The sequence below is a fragment of the Haliaeetus albicilla genome, chromosome 16, assembly GCF_947461875.1.
Source record: "Haliaeetus albicilla chromosome 16, bHalAlb1.1, whole genome shotgun sequence".
Lineage (NCBI taxonomy): Eukaryota > Metazoa > Chordata > Aves > Accipitriformes > Accipitridae > Haliaeetus > Haliaeetus albicilla.
Genome location: NC_091498.1, coordinates 20131894 through 20145559, shown reverse-complemented (window position 1 = coordinate 20145559; position 13666 = coordinate 20131894). Strand labels below are relative to the sequence as shown.

General features: G+C 41.6%; 1 protein-coding gene across 1 annotated transcript in view; it reads left to right on the top strand.

The window, feature by feature from the left end:
• Window positions 1-13666, top strand: part of DENND2B (DENN domain containing 2B) — a 183241-nt gene that overhangs the window by 129553 nt on the left and 40022 nt on the right. The window contains 7 exon segments of the mRNA XM_069803798.1: window positions 76-224; window positions 2959-3174; window positions 6006-6102; window positions 7041-7085; window positions 9451-9635; window positions 10273-10382; window positions 12584-12653. Of these exon segments, the coding sequence (XP_069659899.1) occupies window positions 76-224; window positions 2959-3174; window positions 6006-6102; window positions 7041-7085; window positions 9451-9635; window positions 10273-10382; window positions 12584-12653 (872 nt within the window).

Sequence of the window (13666 nt, the reverse complement as noted above, 5' to 3'; positions counted from 1 at the left end):
AACTTTACATTCCTGTCTGTTTTTCTTTTCTTAACACCCCCCCCCCCAAACCAAACCAAAACCAAAAATGTGAAGGCGAGTCACCCAAGGAAAACCCGTATGAAGATGTGGAGCTGAAAGGCCGTCACGCGGGCCGAAAATCCCATCAGCTCTCGGAGAATTCCCTAGATTCTTTGCACAGGATGTGGACGCCGCAGGACAGGAAATACACATCACCTCCCCAGGTAACGGCGTCGGTCTTTCTGTGCTTGAAGCTTTTTTAGAACTTGTGCAAGAAAATCAGTCATGGCACAGGAAGAAGAGCAGCTATACCAAATGAGAAAGGGTATCTGGAAAAAGAGTGCTATCAAATGCGTAAATTGTTGCAGGGAATGCTCTTGGCAGCTGTAGCTCAGCTTCTCAGCGCTGTGCTGCAGAAGCTGATGGCTCTTTGTGCTGGCTATGGCCTGATGAGTTTAAGCAGAATCCTTCCATCGGTTGTTTGTGAGCTGAATCTGGCCCTAAATTATTTGTATGGCTGCACCTCTTTGTGAATTGCCTCTGTGTTTGCTGCTGGGCTTTTAGTAAGGACAGGAGGGAAAAAGCCATCTGCTTCATCTTGCCCATGTATTGTTACATGAGGCCTATTGAGACTTTGCTAATGTGAAGTATGTAGTGTGGCATGTTTTACTGAAAAATGGAGAATGCCAACTATGTCCCCCCCAATAAATAAATTAATAATAAAATAATCAGAAAAACCTGACTGTCTGCATTTAACAAGGCTGTATAAGTTGTGTTTACAGCATAAAGTAAAAGACCAGGAACTTTGCAGACTTTCCATTTTGTGGTAAATTTTCCTAAGAAGTCTGTTTTTTTGTGAATGCTATGAAATGCCATGTTGCTTTGTTGTTTATGGGATCATTGTGTTCATAAGGAAAAATATAAATTTCATCACATACTTAAATTTGAGATTCAAAACGCGTTTTAAAGGAACTTTGTTTTGCACAGAATCAACAGAAAATTTGCAGTTGAACAAAAGATCACAACAATTTAAGTTTTTGTCTTGTAAGGAGACCTAGAACAAAACTGAATATATTTTCTTTTGCTTATTTTGTGTGCATGTAAGCATCACAGTCCAAGAGACAAAAGAACAGTCCAAGAGACAAAAGAAGCATCACCAGGATTCTTAGTGTGCACCTAACATATAATTTGTAAAACAGGAGTGTTTTCAGCAAAGCTACTGAAAAGGGAACAAGTGGAAAGTAGTAATTAGGCAGACCAAGGAGAAACAGAAACTGCAGCCATGAAGATAACCTCTTAGTGAGATACATACTATGCATAACAGGCTGTGTGTGTGTTAACAGGAATTGTGCAGCATCTAGACACTCCAACAGGGTATACCATTAGGGTAGGAACCATATAGGTCCATAGCAAGATGCTGTCCATTGTTCTCTGTTTTACACAGGGTGGCCAAAGAATATACAGATTAAAATACTTCTGTAAAGTTGCTCAGTAAATAAGTACTCTCTGGTATGTTTGCAACAGGGCTATCTTTATTCTAGTAGCTTCTTTTTGAAATGCTGCCAGGAATTTCCTGCCAGGAGTCAGTCCTGCCTTAATTGCACTGTCATCGTGCTGATATATAAAGCAAAGAGACACTAAGAGCAGGTCAACTATGGGCCTGGGTAATTCTCCAATGACCAGAAATAGAAAAGTCTCAATTTCCTGACGAATGGCAGCTTCGGCGATGATTTATCACCCAGTTTTTCCAGCATAGCAACATAGCTGGATTAGCAGCATGACTTTTTAGTCATGGATGATGATAAACAAGATGGCAGAGATCAGAAGGTCAGCAGGCTTTCAACAATCATCTCCGAAAAGAATTCCTTTCATAAAAGTATAGACTGGTGCATATTTTCCTGGTATGCTAACCTGTGGTAAGCAGAGACCTCAGAAACACTGGCTTGTGGTCATCTTGAATTCCACTGTGTCTTCTCCTTTCCCATTCATTACTTTCAGTTTTTGAAGTCATCAGATATAAAAAGAATGTTTTTATGATGACATTGTATTTGTGATGCAAAACCCACACATACAGACATACCTATGCTTAATCCCAGATAGCATGGCACTGTAATAGGTAAGCCCTCCAAGTAGAACAAATGGGACATTTATTACTGCAGGTTTACAGCTTGTAATACTGCTAATAGAATATTAGCAAATGCCAACTGACAGCTGTTTGACGTACTAGTGCTTTTTTCTAGACATGCTGGTTAAGCTTCTTACATTGCTTGTGTTTGGGAGGAGAAGGCAGGGACCCGGCCTTCCCAGCCTGCCAATTAACCTTCCTGAGAGCTGGGCAGAGCTGCTCGAAGGACTGCTCCAAAACCGCCCCAGTTTTTTAAAGATAGCTGTTACTTGGTGCTTAATCCTGTCAGTGAGATTTTTGCTTCCCCTGCAGTGATAGCAGTTTCATGTTTTAAAGGGAATTCTTTGTGAATGCAGGACAAAGCTGTAACTGCTGTCTGCACATTGGCAGATCTTAAAACATCTTAACACCATGGAAATACAGCAAGCTTGATTTTCTGTGTTATTTCTCTAGGCTAAAATAGCAACTTCAATGTAATTGCTCTTGATTTTCACCACTGTAACTGGAAGAGACTGATCAGGCCCATCAGGCCAGTGTTCTGATGTCAGCCAAGCCTTTAAGTTAGGTTTGAAGGCTCATAAAGTTGATGTGATGTGGGTGCGTGGAAATGCACTAAAGCCAAAAGTACTATTGTTTTCTTTGAACTTTAAAGTCTTAGATATTGACCCCGTCTCTTCGTTTTGACCTTAAACCCTCTCTTCGCACATATCCCGCAGAGCAATGGCTCACCTGGTATGATGTCCTTGTGTAGCCACCACTCACTCACAAAGAGCTGCTTCTGCACTAAGTGTTGCTGAGGAGGGGAAGAGCTCAAGCTGTTCTTGTTCCTGCAGCTACCTTCGAAGCCCAGCAGCCAGTCCCTGCGCATCGGGAACTGGTCAGAAAGGAAGAGCCACCGCTTACCACGGCTGCCCAAGCGGCACAGCCACGACGACATGCTGCTGCTGGCTCAGCTTGGCATTCCCTCCTCCCCTTCCAGCCTCAACGAGGACAGCCTGAGTACCACAAGTGAGCTGCTGTCTACACGGCGGGCCAGGAGGATCCCAAAGGTACTGGCAGGGTGATCAGGCTTACGCGGAGGATAGGTCACCTGTCTGCAAGAGCTTGCAAATTTCTATCCAGCCTTTAGCGATCACTGAAAGCTTTTTGTGTCCTAAAGGAAAATTGAGATCAAAACAGAAACAGTAACTCTAAGGAGCCAAGACATACTCCTTTTTCACATCCAGCTGTACTATGAAAATCCCTTCCCTGAAGTGGTTAACTCTGACTCTGCCCTGGTCCAAGAGTAGCAAACATCTGATTGCCATCTTTGCAGAGTTGATTTTAAGCCAGTTCTGTTTTCCACACTTTTCTTTAAGCTCTGTGGGCCAGACCATTGTTGTGTACCTAACTTTATGATTTTGAATGGGTGATGGTCAAGCAATTTTTATTTATAACATGCAGCAGCATCTGAAGTGGTATTTTTTTTCCTATCACTGGTTTACTGGTCTCTGGAACATAACTATTATCAGCCTAATAGGTTTCCCTTCATTTACTCACAACATACCCCATCCTGATAACCCTGCTGTCTTGGTGGATTTGAAGTAAAAATTAATTTTCCATTTTTCAAGAAGTTTTCCAATTCAAAATGGGATGTGAAAAAAATACAAGCCACCAAACAACAATGAAAAAACTCAACAAACTTTTTCTAGTACAATAGCAACAGAGGAGGGGAGAACTGCCAATATATTTATTTTTGGCTTGTGAACAAAGTTGATTTTTACTGTGTATTCAGCTCTTTCCTGTTCTTATTAGAGAGCATATTTTAAAGTACATGGCTGTAAATACTGTGAGTAGAGGGAGATTTTTATGTTCCTGTCAATTAGTCTGAAATTCTGTCTAAGCTGGAAACAAGCAAAAAGGAGGAAATTAGTCCTCTGTCCTTAATATTTACTATATTTTTACTTTCTTGGAATATACTATTTTACTACACAAATGAGCATACATCTGTGAAGGAAGTTACAGAGTAACTTACAGAGTAGCTTACTACTTGGTTTTGAGTAAAACTTGAAAAGTTTGGCTATTAGTTTTGTACCCAACTTTCTTTTTCTTTTTTTGTGGATTTAAGGGACAGACATTCTCCTTTTCAGCATATATGAATGTTCATAGTTTTATCATAAATTTTGTGATAATTTCTGGTTTTGACCACTCTAGCTCCTAGCATCACATATTACTGGAGAATCTTAGGTTTTTATTTATTGAGAAAATGTTAGTTATTAGAGGGAAAAACTCGAACCTGAGAAACTCCTGTTCTGTACCACCCCCAGTGATGCTTTGTGAAGCATTATCCAAATGCTTTAAACATCTGGGCTTTCCTCACCACAGTGCAGGTATTTTACCCCTGGTAAAGCAGCTGAAGCAGACAAAGTGCCAAGCAGCACAGCAAGGGGAGTGAAAAATCCCAGCAAGGCCCCTCACTCCTGGTTCCTGATGCCTTGTTTAGTGCTTATGTGCAGGAATTTTTGGGCCAGCGCATGTGCTGGAGCCAGGCAGGATTTCATCCTGCTGCCTCTGCCGTGGTGCTGTGCAGATTCCCAGTGGGCAGAGCCAGGCACACAGCTGCAAGCAGAGAAGTCCAGCTGAGCCTTGTGTGGGTTGCACATGGCTCAGTCAGCATGTAATGGCAAAATCCCTAATACTGCTTCAAGTGGGAGAACAAGTGACGATTTTAACACTTCAAACCATTTGTTCTGGCCCAGACCCTCTTCCTTTGCTGAAGAGGTTGCATGAGTTTTTGTTCCAGTCTGTGCTCTGTTACTGACTTTCTACTGTGTCTATGGCGAATTAGTTCTCTCACTGAGTTTATTTCTTTCTGCAAGCTGAGGTAAAACAGCTTTGTAAATTGTATTATAGTTCTATGAGTAAAGCTGCTATGGAATGAATATACTATTCCCGACTCATAAAATCATTATGAAGATTAATTGCTACGTATTTATGACTCTCCAGAAGTTACAATATTCTATTTAATTATGAATTCTCTAAACACAAGTTATCTCATTAATATTTTCCATCATCTCAAATTTTTTTGGACAGAGATATTATCTGCATTAGCCCTACCAAAGGAAGTCATAAAGATGATTACCAGGTTAAAATTCTGGCTGGTTAAAGCCAGCACTAGTAGCTAACTTCAAAATACTTTTGTAGAAAAGGATAAGATTAGAGAAAGTAGATATAGAACCTCTGAAGTAAGGTAAGTACGGCATGAGTTGGAAGGGTGAGGGAGGAGAACTCCATATGGGCCAGATCTTCAGCTGATACGATATAGCTTCAGAGCAGCTGATTCACTCTGTACCTGAAAAGGCTTTAAGAAGTTAGAGCCATCTCCTTCTGTGCTTATTTGCACACACTAAAATCACAGTTCAGAGAGGTGCTAACACACAATACACATTACTCATATTCAAAATAAGAATATGTTCTTAAGGCCCATGAGAGTTTGGCAAAGTTGGATATTGCTAATAGATCACTGTTACTTAGACAATGCAAGTGAAGAGAGAAAAAATAGTGTAGAGACAGAGAAATGAGGTGATAGAGGATAACAGCTACCTCTGAATCCTCAGGCTCATTGTGCTTTTATTGCAAGTGTCTATGAGACTTCTGAAAATGGGATTTAGGTTTCTGAGTGATTTAATTGTTTTTTAAAATATGTCCATAGGTAAAAGAGTGAGATTCACACAAATGGGGCTCAAAATACGAGAGACTAAGAAATGCACTTTGAAATAGTAAAGGGGGGTTCAGCTGGGCTTTCATCTGCGGTCAAATTCTTTGTTTGGATAGATTATTTAAAAGTCTCCTGGCAGAAAAGTGTTTGGTCTTACTGATTCCTCATTTTCCTATTTTGCAGCTTGTCCAAAGAATCAATTCCATCTACAGTGCAAAAAGAGGAAAAAAACGACTGAAGAAACTTTCTATGTCCAATATTGAGACAGCATCCCTACGAGGTATTGCCCAAGCATCACAGTTCAGTGAATCCATTTGGAAGTTACAGGATTAACAGATTCCCTTCTTCCCTTCTCATCTACCCCAGGCTCTACTTTGTTTAGAACTTTCTTCTACAAATGATGATAACTTTCTGTCTGTAAGAGAAAATGGGGATGAGCTCAAAATAAACAAGATTCTCAGCATTGTCTATCCGATTAATCCCATGATCAGCTAGACTTATCCAGCTTCTTTAGTTCACTTTTTGAGTAATTTGCATCTGTAAGTTTTGTCCAAAATTCACAGTTTTGACCTTGTAATTCATTCATGCTTTTTCCTGGCATGTGAATGCTACTCATACTGCACTTCAGGCTGCTTCTGGAAAAGCAGAGGCCAAAAAGAAACTCAGGCCATGTCTGTAGTAGGAGTATGATAGAGCTTTAATGTGAGTACACCTCAGAAATACATCTTGTCATAAGGTTACTTCTGCACGTTACTCTCACTCAGTTTGGTGAGTTCTGGTAATTGAACATGTTGCCCACACAGACAAAGCTCATAAGGCTTACTTTGACTTTTCACGTGCTGCATAACTTTTTTTAAAAAAAATTAAAATCTGAAAAAGAATTAGAAGGATCAAAATCCATTTTCCAAATGGCACATTCACCTCTGTAGCCTAGCATGGATGGGGGTTCAGTGCAACCAGTTGCTGTAAAGGAGAATGAATTTTCACCTTCATCAAAACGAAGCTCTTATTCTCAAGCAAAATTGAAACTTAATCCAAGGAAAACACAATCTAAGGAGTCATTCAAACTGTTTATCTGAAGATATTTTAAAACTGAGGAGAAAGCATGCGTGGATCACAAAGCTCAGTGTGACATACGATTTTTCCCAGTTTCACCAGTAAACCAAGTTTATGTTTGCTTTGGTTTTGCATTAACTGATCCCTTTATCTCCTCTGCAGATGAGAACAGTGAGAGTGAGAGTGACTCAGATGACAGGTTTAAAGGTAAGGGATCAGCCTTCAATAACTGCCAGTCAGCCACTGTCACAGACCTTATCAAAGTACATTCTGCTGCTGCTGCACGTTGTTCCTGTCCATGGCCTATATTTTCCTTCCTGAACTATGCTAACTCCATTACTGCAGAGCTTACAAAGTTTCCAACACAGGAGCATGAATGTGGAAAGCAAGGACAAAATGAGCTGTGAGGATCTAACAAGGATTTGGCAACTGTGTCGTATAATGAAGAACAGGACCTTTGATAGATTTGCTTTGTCAGCCACTTCACAGATCCTGATGTTTTCCAGACTGACTACTGGGTGCAAACTTAGAGGGATGAGATTGGATAAATATGCTCTTTTCTTATTCATACACTGCTTTAAGTGTTTACTGCTAGCTGCTGTTGGAGGCAAGATTATGGGTCTTATCCAGCGTAGTGGTTCTTATACTCTTTTATAGGTCTGCAGTCTCCAAATTGTAGAAATTCCTTTATCAGTGCACAGCACCTGCACAAACTCTGCTTGAGCCAGGCCAGTAAATTAGTCCCTCATTTTCAAGAGTCCTGATACACAGAGAGAACTATAAAAAAGTTGAAGGCAGCAACAACAGATTTTATTACTAAAACCCTGTCATGTTGTTAGTAAGTGAGGGGAAAAAAACCCAAGAGTGCAGAGCTGTGGTTATAAGATAAGGGGAAAGCATTTGTGTCTACCTGCTGCAGATGTCACCTGCTTACTGTTCATGCAGAAAAACTTGATGGAAAAAATTGTCTTAGGGAAAAAGATTTGTTCCAGATAGGTGGTGATAAGACCACTCAAAACAGGCTGTATGCAACATTGCACAGTCATGTGTGGAAAAAGACTCATTGCTCCTTTGTAGACAGGTACCAATGCAAAAGCACTTTCAGTTCTGTTTCTCTTTGTGTCGAAAAATGTGGGGGTTGCTTTTGCTCATAGCCCATGAAAGAAGACAGAAAGGGCCTGGCCTCTCTCTTGTTATTGGGAGGATATTCTGATTTCACTGGAAACTGGGAAGATTTTTCCCCACTGTTGTGGAACAGAGGATCTTCATTCTGATGGCTCCCTAACTTTCTGCTCCTGTATGACTTTATATTTACATTGGTGCTCTCAGGACATCCTGAGCCTAAGATCCAGTTGTCATGTGTAGCATGATAGGATTCACTGGGTTCCCATCTGTGGGGGTGGGCTCTTTGGTTTCTCCTCTTGCAAATATGAAGCACTGGCCAGCAGTGCGGGGCTATCTCAACACAGGACAAGGCAGGTTATTTCTTGGGATTTAGCTTCCCTAGTTGTATGGTGACACCACGCCCCAAGTGCTTTATCAAAATAATTTTTAATTTTTCTGTTGTTGAACCAGTTGTATGATGGCTGGTCATCAAGGGTTTTCCCTTTCTTTCTGTCAATTAATTACTGCTGTGATAAAGTGCTTGTGACATCTCATTTCCCTACCACAAGGGACAGTCTGTCTTTTGCAAACTGTGGGTAGTGTCAGTGAATATAGCCTTAAGGGATTGACACGTGCTGCTAATAATTCATTTGCCATTGCACAGAGATCCTGGTGTGAAGAGGTGGGGAAGAGCATGCAGGAAGCTGATTTTACTTAGCTGTTTTCACTTATTGGTCTACTAGAACTGGTAACGATGTTGCTGACTAGTTCACCATAGACATCTAGCGACAAGTCACTGAATCAAGGCGTATCTTTGAATCAGGACTGGATGTGGCCATGAAGCTAAGATTGCCCCTCAATCCAATTGGCACAAGCAAAGCAATCCCACAGGAGGCAATTTGCACCTCTCCTTTCCTTCTCCCTTCCCTGGAGATCATTCCATGGCTTGTATGGACTATGCCTGTGCTGTAGAGAAGGAGAAAATACACCTTACCGATGGTTCTTAGCATAAAGCTGTGCTATGTAGGCACAGGTCACAGAACTGTTTTTTGCCAATGTAAACCAGGTCCAAGTCAGGCCTGAGATGTGTCACCCTGGAGGCCCTAGAGCATCTGCACACCCACATAAAGGCTTACGATCTAGTCTTATGTGTGAAGAAAAAGCAGACCTTTGGCAGAGTAGCACTTATGAACTGCAAATTATTTCAGTGACTTAGTGTTGCATCACAAGTACTTGGAAAGAGTTTTGATTTATGGGTGCAATTAGTGAGGGAGACTACAGTATGAAGGTTTGCCTTTGAAAGGAGAACATGCTTGGAATAATACGCTGGCAAATTGAAACTCCTTTGTGAATGGCTGTGTTTTATGTGTACACATTACGGTCCCAGGTAATGATCTGTCTCTTTCTTTTTGTTCTTTTGGGTTTTTGTTGGGTTTTTTTTTTTGTTTTGTTTTTGTTTTAATGTTAGCTCATACCCAGCGTCTAGTACACATCCAGTCCATGCTGAAGAGGGCACCAAGTTATCGAACCCTGGAACTGGAGCTGATTGAATGGCAGGAACGGGAGTTATTTGAGTATTTTGTGGTAGTGTCACTGAAAAAGAAGCCCTCTAAAAACACTTACCTCCCAGAAGTGACCTATCAGTTTCCCAAGGTAAAAGAAAAATTCTTATGTACCATTCATTCTAAGATCAATAAAGTGAATAAGTGGGAAAATTGATAGAAATCTATTTTTTAAATGGAGTTAATCATTCAGCTTTCATAATTGTTCCAAAGTGATCTGTTACAAAGTGAAGGGCATAGAGAAGGTGACTGAAAGCTTTCCCTGTTTACAAATTTATCTTTTCCAGTGCTGGAAAGTTTGGCCTGATCGTAGGTGCTTTGAAGACTGTGTTTAAATTCAGTTTCTAAATATTTCATTTTTAACTCATTTTGGCTATATTAGGATTGGTTCCAAAACTCACTGAAGTCAATGGAAAAACTTTTGCTGATCTATGGCATTTCTCTTGTGCTCTTGCAGCAGAAAGGAATTTGAGTTAGGACTGTGTTTTAAGTGGCCATTGTGCAACAAGGGAGTTTTGGACAATTAAAAAAAACCAGCAGTGATTATTTCTATTGTACTAGCATCAATAAGCCTGTCCTTGGGTCATGCCTCACTCTGCAAAGCACAAATAAAGAACAAGCTGATGAGCCCTTGCTCTTCAGAACTCATTAGTAACCCCCACTCCTGAGAGGTGCTGTGAAGCTGGCACTAACAGTAACTGACTGAACCTCATTTTTCTCCCCTGCAGCTAGAAAGACCAACCAAGCAAATGCGTGAAGCGGAGGAGCGTCTCAAGGCTATCCCTCAGTTCTGCTTTCCTGATGCCAAGGACTGGCTCCCTGTCTCTGAATACAACAGGTAAACCCTCTGGTGCCCCTCTGCTGCACAATGCTGATGGAGTGCATCTGGAGCAGCCACAGGCTTGCTGATGCCCAATTAAGGAAGTAGCAGTTTGAGTCTTGGCCACTTCGGGCTCAAGCAGCTGTATTTAATTTTTTTCATTTAAGTTCTGTATTATTTTTCTTCCCTATTCTGCCTACCTCACAGGCCTGTGTGGTTGACGGGAAGAGGTTTGAAGGTTCCTCTCAGTGCTAAACCTGAAAGCATAAATGGAAGTATTTAAAATAAATTTTAAAAAGGACAGGGCCCTGCCCTGGTCATTTACCCCAGAATGCTTGTCTAACATTGCAGGACTCCTCTTCATTTGGCTCAAAGCAATGTTGTTCTGAGAACTTTTTTGGAGCCGAGCTCTATGCCAGCAGAGGAGCCCTATTTTCCTTCTCTTGGAGATGAATGACTACAGGAGAAGGGCAAGGGAAGGGAGAGCCAAGCTTGCATTTTCTTTTTCATTCAAAAGAAACCTCAAAAAATGTATCTTTTTTTTCCCCTGCATTGATGTGTCAGAACCTCTTGATCTGAAGGTGTAGAAGTAGTAGAATAGGCAGAAGGGATAGAATCATAGAATGGTTTGGGTTGGAAGTGACTTCCAAAGGTCATCTAGTCCAACCCCTCTGCAATGAGCAGGGACATATTCAACTAGATCAGGTTGCTCAGAGCCCCGTCCGACCTGACCTGGAATGTTTCCAGGGATGGGGCACCTACAGCCTCTCTGGGCAACCTGTTCCAGTGTTTCACCACCTTCATCATAAAACGTTTCTTCCTCATATCTAGTCTGAATCTACGCTCTTTCAGTTTAAAACCATTACCCCCTGTTCTATCACTACAGGCCCTACTGAAAAGTCTGTCCCCATCTTTCTTAGAAGCCACCTTTAAGTACTGGAAGGCCGCAATAAGATCTCCCCAGAGCCTTCTCTTCTCCAGGCTGAACAACCCCACTCTCTCAGCCAGTCCTCATAGGTGTTCCAGCCCTCTGATCTTTTTTTGTGGCCCTCCTCTGGACTTGCCTCCACAGGTCCATGTCTGTCTTCTGCTGAGGACTCCAGAGCTGGATGCAATACTCCAGGTGGGGTCTCCCCATATTCCCCTGGGATGTGAGATGGCTTTTTAAGATGCACGGTCTGAGATGCGTGTAAATGAAGTAAGACCTGTTTAGAGTGTGTCTAGAGGGACTTTCAACGATGACAAGGAACTAGCATTCACCTGTAGGAATTACTGTAGCCAAGAATATGTATAGAAATTTTTATTGGCTTACGTATGGCATATGCAACATAAACATGTTATATTCTGTGTTGCTTGGTTGTATTATTCACTGTGTGGAAGCACCTAAATAGTGAGTTATTGAAAACACTGAAGGAGAAGCAGACAACTGTGTGGGCAACATTGGTATGAGAATCGCACAGCCCTGCCCACACAGCATTTTACCTCTTCTGCTGCCGCTCGCCTAGACACACCTTTCATAAGCTCATGTTTGTGAAACAAGATATCCCTCCCATATACAGCTATAATTATATAAACCCTGGCATTCCAGCACAAAGAAAAAGTGTTTTATATAATGCCATTTAAAACTTGCAAAGTGGTCAGGAATGTTTCTCTGTCCAGGCACAAATTCACAGATCCATCCCTTTACCTGTGCTGTAATCATAGCTTTAAACTGTTGGTTTACTTCTCTGTCACAAATGGTACTTATTCTAGACAGGGATATAAAATGAGCTGGATTTTGGAAATCTGTGTTGTTTCTGGATTAGAAAATAATTTCTCTACTCTTAGGGAATATCTAAGGTTCTCCCTTTAAGAACAAAGCACAGTCCAAAGACAGGATCAAACTAAAAGGTGAGGGAGATACTGCATTTGAATACTGCCCTCAAAATCTGATTCATGTGTTCCTTCTGCAATACAAAGCGACTGCCATGTCACTGAAATTCGGCACCCATCTCTTCTTATTATAAGATAGCTAGGTTGTCCACAACTGTGCAGGTATTTTTGTTCTACTGTTATGGAATTTGCCCACATAGTATGTCCAGATGATGAGCAGAGGGAGAGAAGACCCTCCAGTAGGTAGAATCTCTCAATGGATAAGGCAGTATCCCTTTCTAAATGATCTACCTCGTAGCTATGCTGTAGTTCTGATAGTAAGATCTGGGCAATTTATTTTCTTCTAGTGAGACCTTCTCTTTTATGCTGACTGGGGAAGATGGGAGCCGGCGGTTTGGTTATTGCAGAAGGCTGTTGGTAAGTACATCACCTTCACCTCAAAATGCAGAATTCTGTTAAACAATATCTCAAAACTATAGTCTGAATTTTGAGGGTGTCTTTCATGGTTTTAAAAGAAAGCTGAGTTACTCTGAAATTTTGGAAATGTAAGGAGCTCAAGTAAAATAAGAATTTTTAATGGCTGTCTCAATCAAATAGATCACAAGTCTTGTAGGAAATTCATAAGAATGTGGAAAGTTTCTTCTGTGAGCACTTTTAAAATTCTTTGATTCACATGCTTTCAAGCAGAATCAGAAATACTACAGCATTTCAAACAAAGGCAAATGTGGTATTTCTAAACATTTGTGAGTAGCATTTTTCTCTTGGACAGCTGCTTACATCTCCAAAGTATTCTGCCAGCACTGCCTAATCAGTCTGCAGCAGCTCCGTGATGTAGGTAAATAAGCCACCCTGTCAAGTAGGAGGGCAACAATGGTGGAGAGCACACCACCATCACCATTTGCTCAGGACCATGCAATGAGCTGATGGCACTGCTGGGAAGTCTAGGTTCTCAGGCTCCTTTTCAGTCCTCGTGATCAGGGGTGGTCAACTGATGGTGCAGGGACCTGACAGCCTACCAAACAGTTTTGTCTCATCACCTGGAAAATCGCTGGTCACCTGATAAATTGAGAGCTTGGCAGTGGGGGGGGGGGGGGGGGGGCGGGGAGCAGGGGGGAGGAAACTGCACAAAGGCTTCTGAAGTGTATTAAGGCAGGTGAAGCACAGTGCAAACAGGGATTTTGCTGTCCATCCTGCAGACCTGACTGGATGGCAGCAAAGCATAAAGCAGTTGGTTGCTCCTGCGCTAGCTTGTGACTAGGTGGGGAGCCATGGCTCCTGTGCTGTTCACATGACAGTTGTCTATACTTGGTTGGAGAGTTTATATGGATATTGGATGCTGCAGGAGCCTTCTGCATACTCTTTGTTCAAAATGAATATCTGCAGCAGCATTGTAAACTTGTAGATAGGTACCCCCTATCTAAGAGAAAGGG